This window comes from Conger conger, chromosome 18 (assembly GCF_963514075.1).
Source record: "Conger conger chromosome 18, fConCon1.1, whole genome shotgun sequence".
Lineage (NCBI taxonomy): Eukaryota > Metazoa > Chordata > Actinopteri > Anguilliformes > Congridae > Conger > Conger conger.
The window spans coordinates 17,630,577-17,652,339 of NC_083777.1; the positions used below are offsets into that span (position 1 = coordinate 17,630,577).

The 21,763-nt window shown below is 38.7% G+C and overlaps 1 protein-coding gene across 1 annotated transcript in view; it reads left to right on the forward strand.

Moving 5' to 3' along the window:
• The window catches only part of LOC133117936 (CUB and sushi domain-containing protein 1-like), a 503,171-nt gene that overhangs the window by 287,920 nt on the left and 193,488 nt on the right, over window positions 1-21,763 (forward strand). The window contains exon 4 of the mRNA XM_061227463.1: window positions 19,608-19,802. Within this exon, the coding sequence (XP_061083447.1) occupies window positions 19,608-19,802 (195 nt within the window). The remainder of the gene's footprint in view (window positions 1-19,607; window positions 19,803-21,763) is intronic.

A 21,763-nucleotide genomic window follows, 5' to 3' on the forward strand; every position in this document is an offset into this window, starting at 1 on the left:
GTTTTTTCTGAGCTATGCCTCGGCGGGTTTCCAAAAAAGGTCATTTGAAGACTTCAAGAGGACATTTTGGTAACCAAATGATATTATGGGTCTTGTTTGTAAAATACTACAGGTATATATTGTATACTACCTACCTTTATCCTCAGGGAAGAAATGTGCTGAAATGATCTCCCTTTCTTCAGCCCGTCATCCTTTCCCTACCCCTCCATCTCTACAATAGGTCTGGAAGAGTATAGAAAATAAGTATATCTACTACTAGCTATCTCATTTACTAATCAATTGATTGTGCATAGGTTTCATTTATTTTGTTTTTTAAATCCCCAACACATCAACAAAGATCAAACACAAACACATCCCACAATTCCACATGCCACATTTATTATTCAATGCTACTTCCTCTGGAGAGTTGCTAAGTAAACAATGGACATTAAATTCATGATTCTCAAAGTTTGTGTGTTTTTGGGACTGAAAGCTACTTTGCTGGACCCTTTCTGTCACAAGGATACCAACTTTACTGTGATTTGTGTCATTTGTGCATTTCTGAAACACATAGAGGGAGAGCCAGTTTTAACTCCTTACAGAATAAGGAACCATTGTCACAACAACCATTGGCATCGTAAAATGCTTAGATCTGGACTTTATGCATAGATTTAGTCAATATTTTTTCTGTTGAAGTTGAATCAAAAAAATGCTGCGCTTCTTTTATTTCTGCAAACTCAGTTCAGTGAGTTCCATCAGGAAAATAATATAAAATTTCAATTGTGCGGAAAAAGAGTAACAGTTGCATTTACTAAAATAAAAGTTAGAGACAAAGGCTGTTTGGGCCCAGGGCTTTCCACGCCGGACTGTATGCACTCAGAATTATTTTTTGTTTTAACTCAATTAACGTGAATAACACTGATGACCTTTGCTTGTAATTTATTCACAGTGAGATTTAAATGGTGGATTCATGAGCTACTGTGCAAAAGGCATGCGGGTGTAAAGCACACAATAAGAAGTGTGTAATAACGGCATATCTGTTGGCTTTAACCCTTGTGTTCTGTTATTAGCACCTGGGAAACACCTGGGTCAAATAAATCTAGGATATTATTGGGTTTATTATGGGGATTCTTATAACTGTCTTTATTTCTGTTTTAAGCTGAACCTGACTGCAGCAAAAACCTTTTTTTTGCCATCATTCAATAGATCAGTCACTGTTTTCTACAGTATCTAAACATATATTGACTATCCAAATAGATATCTACTATTGATCAAAATAATTGGATAGCGCTTCATCCTACAGAAAAGGATTGATCCCAAACATAGTGCTAAAGCAACAAACCTCAAAGCCAAAAACTGGTTGTTTCATATAGTCATGAGAAAACTTACTGAATATACGTCCCAAAAGTTGTATATACCCCAAACATTCCGCTGAAGCTAAGAATCTGCACTTTAACCACGTCAACTATTTGATTACAAAACAAAAACTGCAGAATGCACAGCCAAATTACGGAAAAATGTCTTTGCCACAAAAATCACGGAGCTCACTGTAGCTGTTTGTTGGTGATAAGTGCTGTAATATTAGAGGAATAGACCTCAGCAAGCTGTCTAGTTCTTATGGTATCTTGGGATGGGAAAAAAACATCCAAATGTTGCTGAGAAAAAGCCTCCCTGGTGAGAGGAAATCTCAGGAGGGACCCGGCAGTAGATGGGAGCCCATCCTCCGCCGGCCCGCTCAGTATCAATAGTTAAATATATGCGAAGTGTTAATAGGGATGTCATGAGGAATCTGTCGGAGCAAACAGTCAAAGTGGTCGGGCAGATAATAGCCTGAGGTATTATACTGTCTGGTGAAATAGACAGTCCAGGCAAAGAAATGTGCATTCACAGGCATGTCTGAAGAGCGAGGTACTGCATCCAGGCCTGCAGGCTGCGTTAACGCTTGGGCTGGGGGTCTGGAGGGCGGAAACCCCAGGGAACGGAACAGAAATGGAAATGAGTTATGAACCAGATAATTACGATGTTAAGTATCGCACAAGTACAGGCTTGAGAGTAATAGAGGAAGGCCCCGGGGTGCTATGCTATGGAAGCATATCTAAAAGAAGAAAAAGGGGGTATACGCAACCGCGAGAATGATCCTGCGCTGACAGCACCCCAACACCACACGGAACGGCGAACCCCAGCGTTCACATGGCGTCACAGGGTGACAGCCCACCTGACAGCTCCAGGTCCCGATCCTCCCTTCCCACACATCTTTAACTATATGATTGACTAAAAGGCAGCGCTGTGAGCCTACACTTAAAGATGGAGCCCAAACATGCAAAGGGAGTTTATTCCCGTAATACACAAGCTCTGTGGGAGAATGTATTTCAGTTATTCTGAGAGAACCTTGAGTGTATTGTAAGGACCGCATGGCCTTTGTGCCATTCAGTTATGAATGCCATTCATTACAACAATAGTAAATGAATGAGACCCCAGGTTTGAATGATAAATATTTTTCTTCTTCGCTTGTAGGGGAGGCCTGTAGCGTAGTGGTTAAGTAACCACAATAAGATCGGCACAGCCATTGGGCCCTGGAGCAAGGCCCTTAACCCTGCATTGCTCCAGGGGAGGATTGTCTAATCAACTGAAAGTGTCTTTGGATAAAAGCCTCAGCCAAATTACATGTAATGCAAATGTATGAAACACTGGCCAACACATAATGTTTGGCTAGTCATGGTAGATGAAATGACCAAAACATTCTCCAATCAATGGATGTTCAATAATGAAGCCTCTTGTCGTCCATTTGCAGAAAGCCTGCCTTCGACATGACCGGGCTATCCTATTCCTCTTAGAGAACAATCACACCACTCAGCAGAGTCCTCTTTCCAGTTGAGATAGTTGATGCGGCGGTGCTACCCAGCGGAGCTCACACAGCACACAGCGTCCCATGGCGGTGCCTTGAGTTCACGTCAGGTAAATAGGGTGGCCCGTCCATCACGCGGACCTTTTTTGTTGCCAGGATACGCTGACGGACGAGAGCGCCATGCGACTCATGCATAAATGAGAGGGAGAGTAATGCGGGGCGTAGCTGAGAGCCGGCTTTAGCCCAGCCTCGCTCGTACAACCTGCGCCCGAGCCGCATCAGCAGTGCCTCTCACTCACTCCGTCTCCTGACAGAATGGCTCCGCCGTTTCTCACCCGTCTTACCAGCCCGGGCGTGGCTCGAGATAACGGCGATCGAGATGTGAATGATCGGTTCGGAAGTCTGCGTCTGGGAATCTGTCTGGTCACTGAAGGTGTGTGTGCGTGTGTGCGATTACCACATTTTTTTCACTTTCAGTTCATAGCTTTTATGGTTATTTTTTAAGCTGTTATTGTCCTCATCGCCAACATCGTCACATCATTCGCACTAAAGAAAGTACTCTTGAGAGGGATGTCATTTGGTCAATTCCCTAAAAAAAAAGAAATATTTTTTTCAAAGCCAGTGTTATTGGCTGCTGTGGTGGTTGAGGCAGGGAGTGGGGGCGCTTCAGAGAGACAGGCTTCTGGACAGGTGTTATCATCCACATCTGACAATGAGCGCTTAGCAGCATGATTGGCCTGTCATGTTTGACATAAATAAAGGATTGGCTTCCTGATGCCGTTTCCAGTACATTCCGGACAGACATGCAGGTAAATGACAAATCATTCTCACCACAGAACGAAATCTCTGCTCATAATTACAAGTCAGCAGGGGCTTTCTTTTGCTCTGAATGCAACCCTGATATCAATCACTTCTCCACACAGCTCTTTTGAGTTGTTGACTACATTATTCATAGGACATAATCAGAACGCAGTCCCTGTCTGAGGAGGGGATAATATTCTAAATCATCCTGAATTAACAATGTTGATATTAGGAAACCATCTCATCATTTTATATGTGTGGAGGATTGTGTTTAGGGGATAAAAATATAACAATCCAAATAAATCAATGGCCACTGTTTTTTGGGAAAGGTACTGAGAGATAATTGTATGATTTATTTTTATTATTTACAATAACATTACAGTACAAGATAGCCCTGTAACAAAGTGGTCTAAATATCCTTTTGCAAATGTTACATAAAGTTTGTGCTGTAAGTATTACAATTAGCATGGACAATACGAGCAGTAACTATATAATCTTAGTGCATTTAGAAACCTTTCCTGATAATGGAGCCAAATGTAGTAATATGTAAATGCAAGACAGACAGCTTTTTTAGCCTGTGCTACATTTGTTTACAGCAATACTGGGGCCCTAATCCTCATGTGACTAGTGACTTTGGGCAGAGAAAAGTATTTTTATTTTCCCCTGGAGGCATTTCACAAGGCCTCTGGAGGTTTGGAGGTCCTGCATCAGTTAGTTTTAAAAAAAAAAGAAAAAAGATTGAAATAAAGGCAATACGCCACCCAGCGGCGATAACTGTTATTGCTCTTAAAAATAATAAATAATAATTCTTAGATTGTATCGCCCAGCCCTGCTGCCCGTTATACTGAATGGTATGTATTGCCTGCATTTTATATGATATTGATATTGACATGTGATATTGGGTGTGACCGTGATACTAGGGCACTGGAATGTACTTCCATTCATCAAAAAATGATGGATTTTGGCATTCAAAGCTCATTCTGTCTTTCTAGAATTCCGGTCTGTAAAGCGCCATGGTTACTCATTATTTAGCATTAAAAAATGTTCCAGAAAACCTAATCCCACCCTGGCCACATTGTGGTATGGCTGAATACAGAAATACCTCAAAATGTATTTCCGAAAATTAAGTCCCAATGATTAGTAATGTGACTGATCAGTACAAATAAACGCCTTTCTTAGCATTGCCCTCCCTTGAGTAGAACATTGTTTGTGTCGTAACAGAAACTTTGTGAGGAAAATTATTTCAATGATTTGCTTAAAGGATCCAGTTGTGTACCACTCATTTTGACAATTGAAAAAGCACTGAAGCAATTCAGGCTAAGTATCTTCTGCTCAAGGGGACCGATCCAAACTGAGCTATTAAACTTTCAAAAATGTGTTTATCAATCTAGCATTCAAAATGAGGCAGTTTTTTGCAGCTGGATTTTGTAGCCTGTTATTCAGTTGAAAAAGTCCAGCTAGAAGTGCAGTATACAAGTAGACATAATTTATATAAATCTTTAATCTAATAGCATTTTATGACAGACAGGTGGTTTACTCAACTGATGATATGTAACTTTGAACAGTTCACGGTTTTTCTTGCCATCACACCTAAGCTTTTCAAACAAGAGAGGATCAGTTATTCCAGTTTTACCTTTTTATTATGCCTGGTGCACACTACAGTATTAAAGTGCCATGGGATGTTTTCTTTCATTTATAATCTTTTATGTTGAACGATAATGTCCATTTACATTCTCATTCTCAAGTCAAAAGGAAAATCATATGATTACACTAAGATCTATTATCAGAAAAATAGTTGAACATTTCAATGATCTCAAATATGCCATGAAGTAATGGCAAATCACATGTAATTTATGTAATCATAAACTGCAATCATGTTCCACAAAATAAAAATGGCACACTTAACGGACCACTTTTGTTCTTTTATGAACTTCTTCATTGAATTGAATCCAATCCTTTTGTCAACACCCGACTGTAACTACCGAATGTAATTCAACAATGGGATTCGTAAAGATCGCAATGGAAAGAATGGGCAGCCTTTATTGGATAGACCGTGTGTTCTGCTTGACGTCTATGGTCTTTCCTGGCTCAATCATACTTCCTCTGTTGTCTATTGGGAAAGCTCCTCCATGCACTTGACGCGGATGACCTCTCTGCGGCGTTGCTCCACCACCGCCCCGCTTTCCCGCTACGCAATTAACGTCGTGAAATTGAATCCAGTGGAGCTTCAGTGATGAAAGAGGACAAAGTGCTGACCTTCACAGTACTCCCCAGTGCCTTCCTACTGGGGCTTTCCATAACCGTGATCACCAGCCCCCATGCCTTGATAACGGCACCAACATTTGGGGGGGAGTAGTTTGGATGCCACTTCTCTTAATTGTCCAAAAATATAATTAAGGACACAAAATGTAATGTATATCCAGACAAAATTAATCAAGGTGTTTCACTGTGTTCTGAAATATATGTATTCTTTAACAATAAATCAGCTATACTGTTGGACACACCAAGTAAGTTTTTCTAAGAGGCTTTTTGCACAAGGCACTTTGGTAATTAATTTCACATATACGTATAATCAGCATTGGCAGCAATGATATATTCTGTAAAGTAACAATTCAGAGCCAGGCAGTAATCTTTCACACTGGGGGTGGGGGATCAAGCCTCTAATTAATGGGTCTTGTGAAAATGTTTCTGCTTCTTGATTGAGTTTAACAATTTATTTACTAAATGTATTCGTGAAAACACTTACGCACGCATCCTGGTAAGCACCCTGGTATACAATAAAGCAGGGAGCTTATGCATCTCAAGTCAAAGCCTTTGGAGGGAACTGTCCAGTTACTTTTGGAGGAACGGCCATTTTACCTGAACCTGCCAGGTGATTTCTAACAAACCAAGGCTGTATCTCAGATGAACAAAACAAGCCCATAATAGTAACTTAAATTATGAAGTAATCTGTCTAATACGTAATGTAAGAAATCTTTTTTTTTTTTGTTTTCCTTAAAAATTCTGAGATGCATTCAGCAGCTGTAACAGCATTGTTGCAATATAAATCACACTCTGGGTGTGTCAAAGTGTCACACCTAACACCCAAATGCTCCTGACAAACAATCAGCAATATGTGTGTTAGTGTATATGAATGGGTGAATGAGAAGCATCAACCCACAACCCCACACACACACACACACACACACACAAACACAAAACAAGTGAAATTCATAACAAGTATGTGGTGTCACGTATCAGAATGTTAATTTAAAGGTCCATTGAGGCCATTTTGGTTTCACTCCAAGTCTGAAACATAAGGCTATTTCTGATGGTTTTTGCAAGTGCTGTAAAGCAGGTGTATGGAAAATTGCTTTATCAATGCTTTTGTGTTTATGAGACTTATCTCTGTAAAGAGTTTCCCTTGCATGAACTGAACGTCAAAGTGTTTTTTTTTTTGTATTTTTATTTTTTTTTTGCTGTTTTTTTGGATCAATATCGCACTTAATAACATAAAATATAGAAAAAAATGTTTTGATTCAGTGCAATTACTTATTATTTCTAAGAATATTTTCAATGTTTTTATTTGAAAATAGCTTCGCAGAAAATCTGAAATGTTGGTTGATCTACACTGAATGAATGCCCTCCTAAATATGATATTTTCTGTACTACGTTGGTGTCTTCCAAGCAATTGCATTTTAATCTATTGGAAAATACAGAATTCTCCCATGCCTTTTTGTCCAACATAAAAGGATGTCACTCAGATGAAAACCGAAAAGGGCTCACTTATATATATTGTCATGACACACAAATCTCAAATTGATTATTTGTCTTACTTTGTTGATGGCTAAAATCGTTCATCCAAGGTCTATGTTTTTCTCACCAGACAGACTGTAGTCTTTGTTCTGTATGTGCAAGTTCAACAAAGTAATTTGTTAAGAAAGTCAATTTACTTACATACACCTCAAACTATATTTGCAATTAATATCACTGGGTGCCAAGAACAGTGAGTGCCCCTTCAAAAGTGGACATTGATGGTAGAGCCAGCAATTCAGTTTTGCTCCGTTGTGAAAGCTGGCATTTTGAAGGCAATAACAAAAAGAAAAAGGAGACCATTTTTAAACGGGTACCGAGTTGGAGACATTTAAAATTGTACATTCTCTGCATGTCAAGTTCATATTTTATTTATTGTTCTTCCAAATACCAGCTCCAGTGGCTATGTATGCCTTTAATTTCCTCTTTAGATTCTGTTATCACATCATCTACAGTATGAGTTTTTCCTGTCATAACATGCATATTTGAACCATTTTAAGAGTTTTTTATGCCTATTCTTTCTTTATTAATCTCTTCAGGTTTTCCCAGAGTAAGTGATTTTGGTATGTTTTAATATTTTGGAAGTTTTATTTTCCGTTTTAAAAAACAGGTGAAAATTGGATTATAATTAAACCTGCAGGCAGGGTTGAAGTGGCCAAGTTGTCCAGCAGGGTAGAGTCACCATGACACCAAATTCAAGGTTGTTATCAACACATCAAAGCATTGCTGAGATATATCCTCACTTCCTGTTCGGTGGCTCCGTGGCTGATTTTGATTGGCTGTACTGAACAAACAAAATATTTGAAATATTTGTTTTTAATTGGCCAGTATGATCTATTTGTCCTAGGCTGGACATTTAATATTTTATATTTCATTGATTAAGCTATATAAAGGAGAAGGAGAATAAACACCACCCACCTTTCATTACTGTCTGTGATATGAAATGAAAATAGTGTATCCATCATGTGACATGAAATGTATGAACTAGCTTACATTACACTACATTACACAAAGGGCACAGCAGTAAACTGTGTCCAATCAATAGAAAAAGTAACATGTTTATCACACATTATAAAATACTGCAAGTAAATATGTCTTTCATCAATTGAATGGATGTGTGTAGTTATTACAGACTCCAGAAATGTTAGTCATATATTAAATGGAGAAGTCACAGTAGTGACACACAACTCATGTGTGTTGTGTGTTTTTTGTTGAATCTGTTCATAGTATTTTCACCAACTTGAAAGCATTTGGAGTTGAGAAATTCCACAGCTACTTTAAATTTGGATTAAATTTAGAAATTCACATTTTATTTGCCTCGTGTTTCTACCTTCTGCTATTGTTTAACATATAGGTGCAAGAAAAATGTGTTTCTTGGATGCAGTGCATATTAATATTAAGAATAATATAATATCAGCAGTGAATTCAACTGTTACACAGACCAAGTATTGTGGGTCCAATTTAGATTATTATGGATCCATATTCAAAATGAATTCTATAAAATGTGTTTACTTGGAGTCTATATGTGTAAAATGTCATTTTAAAATTGGTTGGTTGAGTTTAACTATTATTTGCTGCCAAATATCATTTTGACAGTAAAATAATGGCAGCTGGCTTGTCAAGGAAGTACCACATTAAAAGTGATTCTTTTGTGTGACACTTGTACCTGAAGTGGCTCACATATTCTGGAAACCTTTTTTTACAGCTAGACTTTTACTACAACTGAGAGCACATTTTATCATGGGAACAAAAGACACCTCCTCTGGGACTAATGTCCTCTCTGCTCAGCAATTCAGCACCCTAGCAGCTAATTCAAATGACTGTTCCCATGGTGGCTCCAGTCCGCTTTATAACAGACTGCTGGAGGGATTATTTAGAAATCTGGCAACAGTACAATTCTACAGAAGTTATTACTTCAAAATGAAAATGTAAGCTGCAAATTAAGTGCTAATTTAAAAAAGTCAAATGTTTTGTTCACAGCAAGCTAAAAACATTTATCCTTTAAAAACCTGAAACACACTTTCTGTCAATTATAAGATATCTGTTTTCATCAATATCCAGATTTGTACAAACTGTATGATCTCTTTGTGCGATAACATTTTTGTTAAAAGTGTCAGATCTGCAGGCGGTTTAAAAAAAATGTGCCACCAACTAATGAATGAATGAATTTCAAATTTGCATCTGATGCAGGTGTGGTTATAACTAAATGTATTGTTTTGAATATTTGTACTAGAAAATAAATACTTGTTACTTGGCAACTTATAATTTTAACTGTCTATAAATCAGTCTATATTTCACATTCAGATGCACATAGAGCTGAATGGGACACACACTTTCGGATTTGTGTTGGGTAAACAGGGAGGGCAGCCCAATCACACAGTTGCACACAGTTGCCACTGTAGCATACGAGCAGTGTGTGAGCCAGTCTGTCATCTCGATAGTATAGTATGTGTTCAAGGAGTCTTCGATAAACACTGCAGTAGGCCACAGTAGATTAACATGACCATTAACACGGCACCGTGGTTGCTTAGTAGCAAGCCGTTGTGTACTGTTGTGTACTACAGGCTCTGACGCCTTTGTTCCAGAGCCAGCATAAAGCTGTACAGCAGCTGATCTGGGTACAAAGACATGCAGGGCCAGGCATATCTACAGTTCACTGAGCTGGAGGGATGCAGGATGTGTCTAGGGACTGGCCTCAGTGGATATTCCGATGTTGTGTATGGGGTAGAAACCTTGTAGCATTGCATATGGCTGCACATGTGATATGTGTCATGCTGTACCGAAGTCAAGACAACCTTGGGCGGTGTCCTGCTGGCCTCTGATACCTTTGTGGCTATACCTTACACAGCGTGGTGTGGTTTTCTGCCACACAGTCTGCTACTCTTGCTCTGACAAAACGGCAATTCTGTACTGATCCCACAGGACTGAATATGTGCTGTTTGAGAACAGCTAACCACCAAGCCTTCTGACCAGATCTGGCGAAGACGGTTATTCAAGGCACTGCCCGCAAATAGGTTTAATCTTACGTCCCATCTATAGCCTCGCCTATTAAAAGTCAACAGCGTCTGTATCACAGGCTAACATAAATCTCGCTGTGACACCAGACAACAGGCTTTCCATCACTGAGAATCCAGCATCAGTTACCTGAAGCTTCAGGAGAGGCTTACAGGATTCTCCAGCTTAGCTGTAGTTTTTGCTACTTTGTCCTCTCCGGGCTACCGGTCACGGCTCACAGTCAACTCAAAACTGTGCTGCTCGCCTACATGGCTAAAGCAGGGATGATCCCCCGCAGTTGTAGCCTATCGACAAATCCCAAACCCCTACCAGACCACTTCACTCTCTGGCCTGCGATCACCTGGTTCTTCTGGCATGTGGACAGACATCGCAGATGTGCCTCTTCGTGTCCCCTAGGTAAAGGAACAACAGCTGCCGAGGGCCAAGGGCGGGGGGAATGGGTGGTGATGATATCAGAGGTACGGGGCATAGGGAAAACTTACACTGGAACAATAGCAGAAAAAAAATATATATATATATTTTAGCCAAAATCAGCGGGGCCGCAGCTATGAATTCTCAGGCCCGGGACAAAATGTATTTTATAACAAATTAAAAATGGTTACAGCCCTTATCCTGGGCCCCCTCAGGCCTGGGCCTGGGACAATGTGTACCTGTTGTCCTCCCCTATCTGCGCCCCTCCATTTTGGTAAACATGCATTCTTACAATGCCTTGAGAAAAAATAAATCAGTACCTGCATCTTGTAAAATTCCGAAATGGTGCATCCAAAGTATACAGGCTGTACTGTATATTTATGTGTTACTGCTGCTCTTAGCCTGAAGTTATATTCTCAGTTTCATTAACTTTATTCCAGGTAGGTCTACCACCACGAGGGCTTACACTGTGATTGTTTGATTGTCTTGTTATTCAATTCACCCGCCTGCCTCAAATACTCTCTGGAACAACTTAGCTCATAAAATATATAACGACAAAGCAATCTTCAAAAATATAAGGAAAATAAATAATCAAGGCAATGCTTGTATACATTTTTTTCATGTCTCTTTTAAGTGACAAAAAATAAATAAAACTGCAAAGATTATATGCTTAATTCAATGTCCTTCGTCTCAAATATTGCAATATTATATATACATTGCAATATTTGAGGCTATAATATACACTGTACACACACACCTACACCCACACACAGTCAGTCCTGGCATTTTCCACATTCACATATTATTGTTCGTGGCATTGTTGTGCAAATAACAATAGCTTTAATACATAGAGTTTCTATGCAGTATTTAACTGAGGAACATTCTCCTACTCCAGCTACGTATTGCTGGAGGCATCTAACTGAGGGTGATTTTGCAGCGCACATGAATAAATGATTCATTTTTATGCAGGATCTGTTCCCCCTCCCTTCCAAACACGGAAAATACAAAGGCTATTCTAGGCCTCACGCTAACATCGGCCTCACTGGCGGTCTTCCCTGCCAGGAGAAGTGCCTACTACAATTTTCTTTGTAACAGCGTTTCTTCTTAACACAATAGAGTCCTTCATTGTGCCTCGCTGCTATTTACAGAACAACAATTTTTAATGCTTTAGCGCCTTCCCTTTGACCGTCTTAAGCAAATGTGTGTTTGCTTGCGACGCGTCGTAAACCCCGCTCTCGTCGGACAGAAGTTGCGGTTGGCGGAAATGACCCGTGGCTTCCCGGAGCGGCACGCCAGGGACCTCTGCTAGAGCATATGATGCATGGGGCAGAAACAGATGCTAAGGTTACCCGCGAGTCTCTTGCGAACAGCAGCCTACGGAGCTACGCGGTCTGCAGGAAATTGACTCGTATAGCGTTCAGACTTAATGTATCTTCATCACATCGCCCGGGCTCGCATTTACATTCCTCATCCCCGGTTCAATGAGAATTGATTGTTTGCACCGGCGCGTATCAGCTACATGACGGTGCGCCCCGTGTATATTTCCAAAGTTCTCGAAGTCTTTGATTTCGCTGATATAATTTGCATCAACTCCGGCCAACTTAAAGTGGAACTCGGATTCACTATTTCATGTGCTCGCTGAAAAGCAATGGGTTTTTAAAATATCTGCCTTTACCACAATTTTTATATGCGATTCCTTTTTTTTTTGGTTTTCTAGACTGGATTGCTGTGTTAATATTTTCTGTTACTGAAATGTCCAGCCCCTCCCAACACTACTGAACATATTATACAAGGATGAAAGAAGGAAAGACCGGTCTGAAGAAAGACATTGATTTCATTACCTCCTTTGAAGAGCCTGTCTGAAAAAAATACTTGAAACAACATTTCCATAGCAAGCAGATCAATGCAGTATGAATGGAGGATGGAGAGGGGGTGGCTAATGTGCCTCGCTGTTTGGAAAGGGACACAGGATGAGAAAAACAATAATGTACCAGTTTACTTTGTCTGAAGGTCAAGGCAGACATGTGATCTTACAGCTCAATTTCAAAACAGCACAAAAAACTAAACAAAAACAACCGCAAGCATAAAAGACACCTATTGCTTCTGCTGTGCTTGTTCTTCTTATGATTACAGCTTACATGTACTACACATATTAAATGATCTGTGCAGGTGTTTGTTTTTGTATTCGTTTTATGATGTTCTTACTCTCTTCTGAATGTTAAGGCCACCCTTTGAAGGATTAATATACAGCAGTCCAGCAAACAATCAAAGTTATTGTGTTCTTAAATTAATGATTGAATTAAATTATTTTTTTGTCACACACAGTTTAGTGACTTTAACCACAGTCTCCAAAATGAACTTCCCAACCATGATTGTGAACAGGAATAGGGCTTGCATTTGCACTTAAGTCAAAGTTAAGGACAGGACAAAGTTGACTTCAGAATTGTGTTGGCAGCAGAAAAACAAATAAATAACATCTTAAAAATGACTATACTTTTTCCAATCATAATTATTGCAAGTCATAGGAAGCTTTTCATCATTTTGCATTAATACAGAGGGGAATTATATAAACTGGGATTTTAGATTGGATGCGGAGTTCACAATATACTTTTTTGACACATCTAGCTGTATTGAAACTTGTATCCTATATTCAATTTTGTGGCCATATGTAAGTTAGCCTGTTCTGCATTATTTTTCTCATATTTTAGATTTTATACTGATGAGCAAGCTAACTACAGGATGACAGTACAATTAATTGTCTTCTGGGTATTTAAAAATGGATATTTCTCCACATACAAAGGGCTGGAAAAGCTGAATAATTCGCTTTTCACTAAGCTAAAAACTTCTGCCGCAACAATATTACTTTGTTTTGTGTTTTGTTTACTGTGCCTTTGTCTAGCAGCAGTTTCAGTTACCACGAACAAAAGGCATGACTTCACACTGCAGTGATTCTATATAGGCCACTGCTCTGGAATAAAGCAACAAAGGGGTTTTGGGTTCCTGGGTTTTCTTGTATGCGTTTACGATACTGTATAATTAGTGGAAGCCTTTGTACATCGGTACATTCAGATTTATTCAAACAATCCCCCCATGCCAGAAATTCATATGCTCTATTTAAGAGAATATGTTTTATAGGTTGAAACAAATGACATCTCAACTATAACTTTGAGCCATTGTGAATCCCATGTTAACATAAAGCAGGTTTGTTATTCTGCAGACATGCTATCCTTTGCCACTCTCAAATAAAAAAACTGAAGGTATGCAGGGATTCATTTGGTTAGTTTTCAAATGGGAGGCCTCCTGTAAGCATGTAGATTTGTAAATAACTTATTCTATTTTCCAAAAAATGTTTTATTATTAGGCAAGGTTGAACCTGTTATCTTCCCTTGAAATCTGATTTGGCGCTGAGCATGAGTATAGTATGTCCTACATAGATATCAAACATCACTGCATTTATTTTGTTTATCAACAGTAGTGGCACTGTACATTTGGGTACACATTTCCACAAAAATAAGTATTTCTCATGTACAAGCATTATTAGTATGACTCCCAACAGATTATATTAAATTATATATTAAATATATTATATTATTATATACAAGTGATATTGCAATAAATGTGTTTTGCTGAATTTGATGTGTGCCACAAGTCAGATTCAGAGGTGTGTTTCTACTTTCAATATTGTAGCTTCACATCATTCTTGGATCAGCATTTATAAATAAATAATGATTAAATAAATGAAAGAAAGTGATTGACTAATAACCACATGTTATGCTAACCTCAACATTCTGTCATTTTAAACAAGTGGAATGTATGTTTCTGTCTTTTAATCCAATTGTACGCACCTGAAGTAACAAATTGGATTACCTAGATTGCCGCAGGTGTGTCTGAGTGTCACCATCAGGCATGGGAGTTGGATTGTTGACAAAGAAAATCTTCTGGTCCTGTGGCACTTAAATAACTTCATTAGAATTTCTTCACAAGACGAGGTAATGCTTAAAGGACTGAATGACATTTTTTTCTCTCAACTACCTTTCTCATTGTTTTTTACACTCCCTTCAAAGTGTAGATTTTCAATACTGCAATGATTTTTCACTGTTCTGTAGTCAGGGTTTTCAACCATAAAATTACATATTGCATTGTATACACTGCGTAAAGTGGGAAGCACAGATGGGATTTGATATTGACAGTATTCTAGTATTCTGGTGTGTGTGTGCTTGTGTGTGTGTGTGTGTGTGTGTGGCTGGCTGGCTCCTTTATCCAGACAAGGTGAAGAAGGGAAGTGGGCAGGCCTAAGGCTTGGTCATGACCTGCTTTTGGATGGGACGTGTCATAGCTTCACCGGAGGCTGAACTGGGAAGCAAAGTATTTAGTCTGTTATTGTCTGTTACTGCTGCTTTATTTTTTTTACCAATTTCAGAGATTGTTAGACAGTATAATTTTGTTGTAGCGACTAGTTGCTCTTAATGAATGGTCATATTCATTAACAGCTACTAGAAAACCAACATAAATCCATCACTTTAATGGATTTAATGTTTGTAAATAAGGCATTTCACCTATTCTGGAATAAAAGCCAACAAAGTTGTGCTCTGAATATGAATAAAATCCAGTCTGTACAGTACAGTCTGAGTTGTACTTTTTACTTTCAAGTGCTTTTGTTTCCTGAAATTATAGGTACTGGGTTTTGATGTATCTAGTGCATATTCATCGAGGAAACCATACTGCATGCAAAACAATTGCAGTTGTGTGTTGAACTGATTGATACTTTTTCCCAGCATGGGAGATAGCTGGGTAGAACAATAAAAAGCCATGGACTCCATTCACTGCAAGGCTGATAAGGGCTGTGAAAATGGGCAAATGTGAAGCTTCTACACAACGTAGTGCTATTTGAAACCATTCTGTATCATTGGCTGGAGTGTTATGATTGCTCCTCAGGTGAAAAAAAACTTTAAAGGTACAATAGGTAATTTCAGGCTCCTAACAGTCAAGAGAGGAATTGCAGCAACAAACACCCTCAAACCACAACACTGTTTATCCCTCCCTCTTCTCTGTGAACGTGCTGATGTTGAAACACCATTGGCTGTGGCAATTATAACCAATTTTCAACCAATGAGCTTGAATTATTGTACAGCTCTACAATGTTTTGCTACAGAGCATCGCTGTGTAAACTGTATATTTTTAAACCCGAATGTAAGGACTATGAACACAGACAGAGGGTGAGTCAACATGTCAGTGAGCCTTTTTCAATGACAGGAAGGGATTTACAATGGTCTTGTAACAATGTTTTGACACAAAAATCTTACTTATTGTACCTGTAAGGCTACTGTTTGTTTAAAGAAAATGTCCATATGTAGTGTTTTCGTTTTAAATGTATTCCAATAGAAAAAGCAGCCTCAGCCAGGCTGGAGGAGAGAAGTGGATTATTTCTCACACACTGACAGCTGGAAAAGTGCAGTACTTCCCTGTTCATTCATAATTTATTAATGACGTCAAAACATTTATTTCCAGGTTTCCTTGTTTTCCTCTTACGATTGGAACAGATTTGATTACAAAAAACCCCCAAAACATTTCTAGTCCTTTACTGAAATGTGATTCATCTTCTTTGACTAATAAAATAACTGGGACTCAAAAGCTGATTTATGTATACGGTGAATTAATTGCTGAATATTATGGAACATTTATATCTCATATGAAAACAACATAGCTTAAAAGTAGGGGCTGGATTTTCTTTCTATTTTTTTTTGTTAGTCTCCCACATGTAATGTGTTCAGCTTATGTTTGCTGAAATAAATCAATGTACAATCCATGCTATGGATATCAAAATTATTTAGTTGCATCAAATACACAGACAGACCCGTACTGCATGTTTTATAGAAAGCACACAATCATTTCCCCAATACTATTAACCGTACAATGGAAGACTTTAGCCCTTTAATTATACCGTTTCATGTATACAAAGCGTGTGTTCATTGAGTGAGCCGGCAGTTGAAAGAGTCTGAGGTTGCAAAAACATTGCAGCAATGACTCATATGTTGAGTAATAAGGTATATCCTTACCAGGGAGTCAGACATCATGCTGTGAATTGAAACATTTTGTGGTAAAGGTACATTCCAAAGTTGTGCACTTCATTCTGTAGGCAATGGCTAAATGTAGCCTAATATTAAGTCATTTAAGAAGATATTGGGCCACCACATGCCATCAGAACAGCTTGTATTTGCTGGGGATAGTCTACGTGTACCAGTGTCTGGAATTCTGCATGGAGGGATGCAGCAGCATTCTTCCACAAAGTTAATAAACGCATGTAAACGCTGCCTTCAGCATCATTCCAGATTACAAATGATGAAATGAAAAATTTACAAGGTAATATGTGGATACTGTTGCATATTATCACATTAGATGTATTGGTGTTTGACAGTGACGAGAAGGCTGCAAATTCAATATGACTGCTGTGTCTGCATTCAACAAGCTTTAATTCCGTTTGAATAGGGAAAAATAGGGTATGCAGCATGTTATCCATAATGGACCTTTTGAGTTACATTAGTTACATAGTATTTACCAAGTCTGAATCTTCTGTCATACAAACAAGAAACAGAAATATTTGAGAACTTTCAGATATCTCATATTTTCAGCATTTACTTTGGCTCTGCTCATCTGATGCAGTGCTTTTTTCTTTTTTCAAACATGTATTTTCAATCAAAGAACAGTTTGTTACCTTTCAAGGTCGACCATTTTAAAAGACACTTTCTAAATGTTTTGGCTTGTTCTTACAACATATTGCTTGTTGATAATCTCCAGAACTTTTGCCATTGATGTCACAACCATGAACAAATCATTCCTAAGACGTGCTCCCTTCTGCCATTCCGGTCCTTCTGGTTTATATAGCATTTACTGGTCTGCGTTAACTGCAAACATGCACTTGGTTGTCTGCAGCTATGCCACTATGTAGCCTGATCCTGCAAATTGTGAAGGCTACTAAGATGTGGGCTTAATTATTGCTTGAGTGGGAGACCTCCTGTTGCTGATGGAGGTGGTGTTGAAGGGCCAGGAGGAGGCGCTCTTCTGGTGAAATAAACCCCAGCGCAATGCTGTATTTCAGGAGACTCCATCTTTTGGATGAGACATAAAACTGAGTTCCTTTCTCACTGCGGTCATTAAAGATCCCATGACACTTATCATAAAGTTTAGGGGATTCCCAGGTGTCCTGCTGAATTCTGAACCTGCCACCTTATCATGACAAACTTAATTGGTTGAAAATCACTCTCCATCTCCAACTCAGCTGATGAGTGTGGTGAGTGTTCCGGTTAAGAACACTCACATTGGTAGTGGAAAGTTCCCCCTCATTACTGTAAAGTGCTTTGAATGTGAGAAAGGCGCTATACAAATGCAAGGCATTATTATGAATATTTGATTATAAAGACTGCGAGCTCGGCCCTTGAGGGAGACTGAATGTGCATCAGAGGGATTGCGGCTCCCCCGTCTGTATTCATTTTTTAGATGTAGTATCTCTCAGCTCTTGTCACAGAGGCCATGTGTCCTCATTCAGCAGACGATGGCTGCCTCTGATTGCTCCACTTTGCAAGAAGCACATGTCTTTTGACCCCACCCAGTTCCTCTTGTGAATGAAAGCCAGTTTTCAACAATGATTTTTCTACAATCTTAGTCCATTCCGTGATCTATGTGTGAAAAAGGAAAGGCCCGGGTGCTCTACCTCTAGAGATGTTGTTTCTTCAAAGACAACTTTCCCAACTTTTTATGCAGAAAAAAATTAAAGTTACTGTTGACCATAAAAGAGGCTTAATCAGATGGGCATATTTTTTCCGAGGGTCTACCTCATGACAATATAGCTACTTTCCACCTAGTGCATGTACTAAACTTGATGTTGAATAATTTGCATGTGGTATCAGGGCATATTGATCTTGATTTAAAATGTTATATGACCAATTAGATTTGTCTTCAGCATCACAAACCTCATTTTTAGTGTGCTTTAGATTTGGTCATTATCACTGGTTGCACAACACTAGGCAGTAAACACATGATGAGCTGGCTTTGACTATATGTGCTCCATACATTTTCGGTACATAGAGAAGAAAATGTTTTTTAATTGACTGTTTGGTGATGACTGCACTAAAATAAAATGTTTTGTGTAGTTTTTTTTTAATACTCTTCTGTGTGAGAAGGCCATTTACATGGAATCACATATCCACAAGCATAGACCCCTCTTCCTCAAGTAATGCTGCCAAATCACAGGGGAGAATGCACGTCCAGTACATATACAGTGTTTAAGTCTCACATGGCAATGTCCGATTTAAAAACTCATTTCGAGCAATAAGGGTGTTCTCCTCATTTTGAAAGCCAGAGAATTCCCAGAGGCGCATTTGTCTAGCGGGCAGCTTTGTTTTTGACACCTGCGTGTCTGAGCTGACAGGATGCAGCAGTGAGCAGACATTCCCCCTGGGAGTCGACTCTTTGTAATGTGTCTGTCACATCATGAAAGTTCTCTCACTTCAAAATTAATACAACTTAGTTATAGACCTTTGTGTCCCAAACATAGTACAGGGGCATGTGCAATTTGTAAGGTGATGCAAATTACGGAACAACCCCTAGAAAGCATTGTTACATTCTACAACAATTTTTAAGCATATGTGCACTTCATATTGACTTAAATTGCTTGGATGAAACCCTGAAGTTGCAAAAACAGCTTGTTTTATAATAAAAAAGAAAAGCATGTTAACTTGTGTTTTCCGTCTTTTTCTTGTGTTCGCAGTGTTGCCGAGTCACACGTGCGGTAACCCAGGCTTGATACCAAAGGGAATCATTCATGGGTCACGATACAACATCGGTGACAAAATCCGTTACAGCTGCTTGATGGGATATATCCTGGAGGGCCATGCCGTACTCACTTGCATCGTGAGCCCGGGAAGTGGGGCATCATGGGACTTCCCTGCTCCTTTTTGCAGAGGTAAGAAATATCATCTTGGTCTTTATACAGGAGATAATAGAGATATGAAGTTAGCCTTTTCCCTTCTAAGAGACTCAATGAAATGCCAGTGGCTAAAGAAATATTCAGTACAATGCCCAAGGATTGAACTTTTTCCTGACATTAAATCTTTATTGTTATGAGAATAGTCAATGTATTGAATTAGAGCTCATAATTTAATCAGTGTTTCAGAATTTGACTGGCTTGTAAGTAACTTCCGGTAATTAATAAAAGGCTACTAAGACTGCTACTGTATGTGGATTAGACATTTTAATGACAGGCCACTTAAAAAGAAAAAATTTAAAGTAGAATCCCTTTGGCCCTTTATGTGATACATGCAATTGGTCCATGCATCTCAGTTTAATATCTTAAATTAAACAAAAGATAACTTTATCTTCACACCTAGTCCAATACAAACAGCTATAATATTATATGAGCAATACATTTGCCGTAACAAACAATACATACAGTATGTTCATGCTACTATGATAACTAACATATAATTGAATGCAAAACGATAACTAGAACTATACAGGCGGGCACAAAGCACTCTCAGTCAATCAAAAAAAGTGATTATAAAGTGGACAATCCTTGTGCTGCATCTTTCATTGGCATTCTCATTCCATAACAGACATCCCACCATCCTGCATACATTACTGAACTACAGTATGGAATGTAGTTGGAATGAGATCTTCAAAGTTGCCTTTTGTTTATTTTAGAAAGTGAGTACAATAGTATAGATCAGTGAAATAGTCGTACTTCATCTTGAAAATGAAGCTTCAGAAAACAATACAGTTCAACAGTGTGGAACGATATTGTTACAGAATGTATGCTTTATATAGTTATAGTTGTTGTTATCATTTACAGTTATAGTGCTAGGTGTGAAGGTAGCTTCAATCTTTTCATGACACTTCTCAACCCATGACCTCAAGACAACATATTTGTTCCGGGAATCTACAATACTTAGAATACATTTATGTTATACATAAGCAATTAATATATTTTAATGTACCTCTTTGTTCTATCTAAAGCTGATTAGCTTACATTAAGCATTGCTAGCAGGATTAGCTGTGGAGGGCTTCGTTGATGTCAAAACAATAAGCCATTAATCCTACAGTACGTACTTGAATTATATAAATATGTCAGTTAAATAAAAGGTAACGAGTATGGATTACATTTTCCAATTACCTTTAACTTCACTGTAAACCTAAACAAACTAAGTTAAGCACTCTTCAGTGAAGTTCAGCTGCTCTGTAAATTTGCCACATTATTTCCGATGCATTTTGAATATGAATATAATGTAACAAAAACTCAGTGAGCACTTTATTAGGTAGACCTGTACACCAGCTTGTTAATGCAAATATTTTAATCAGCCAATAATGTGGCAGCAACCAAATGCATAAAAGCATGCATGGTCAAGAGGTTCAGCTGTTTTTCAGACCAAATATCAGAATGTGGAATAAATGTGACTTTGTTGGTGCCAGACAGGGTGGATTTAGTATTTCTGCTGATCTGCTCATCTCCTGGGATTTTCATGCACAACAGTCTCTAGAGTTTGCAGAGAATGGTGTGACAATTTTTTTTTTTCCAGTGAGCAGCAGTTCTGCAGGCCGAAATGCGTTGTTAATGAGAGAGGTCTGAGGAGAAGGGCCAGACCAATCAACCTAGACAGGAAGGTGACGATATACAAATAACCACGCATTACAACAGTGGTGTGCAGGAGAGCATCTCTGAACACATCAAACCTCTAAGTGGATAGGCTACAGCAGCAGAAGACTTAATAAGTCCAATAAATACCTAATAGTATGCTCACTGAGTGTGTGTTCCTTGCTTGTAGTACTGTTGTGGGAAAGGTATCAAAGGAAACTGGGGAGAAGGAATACACAAGCATTACTGATGACTGATGACCATATGGTCACCATAACTATGTAGAATGGCAGTTA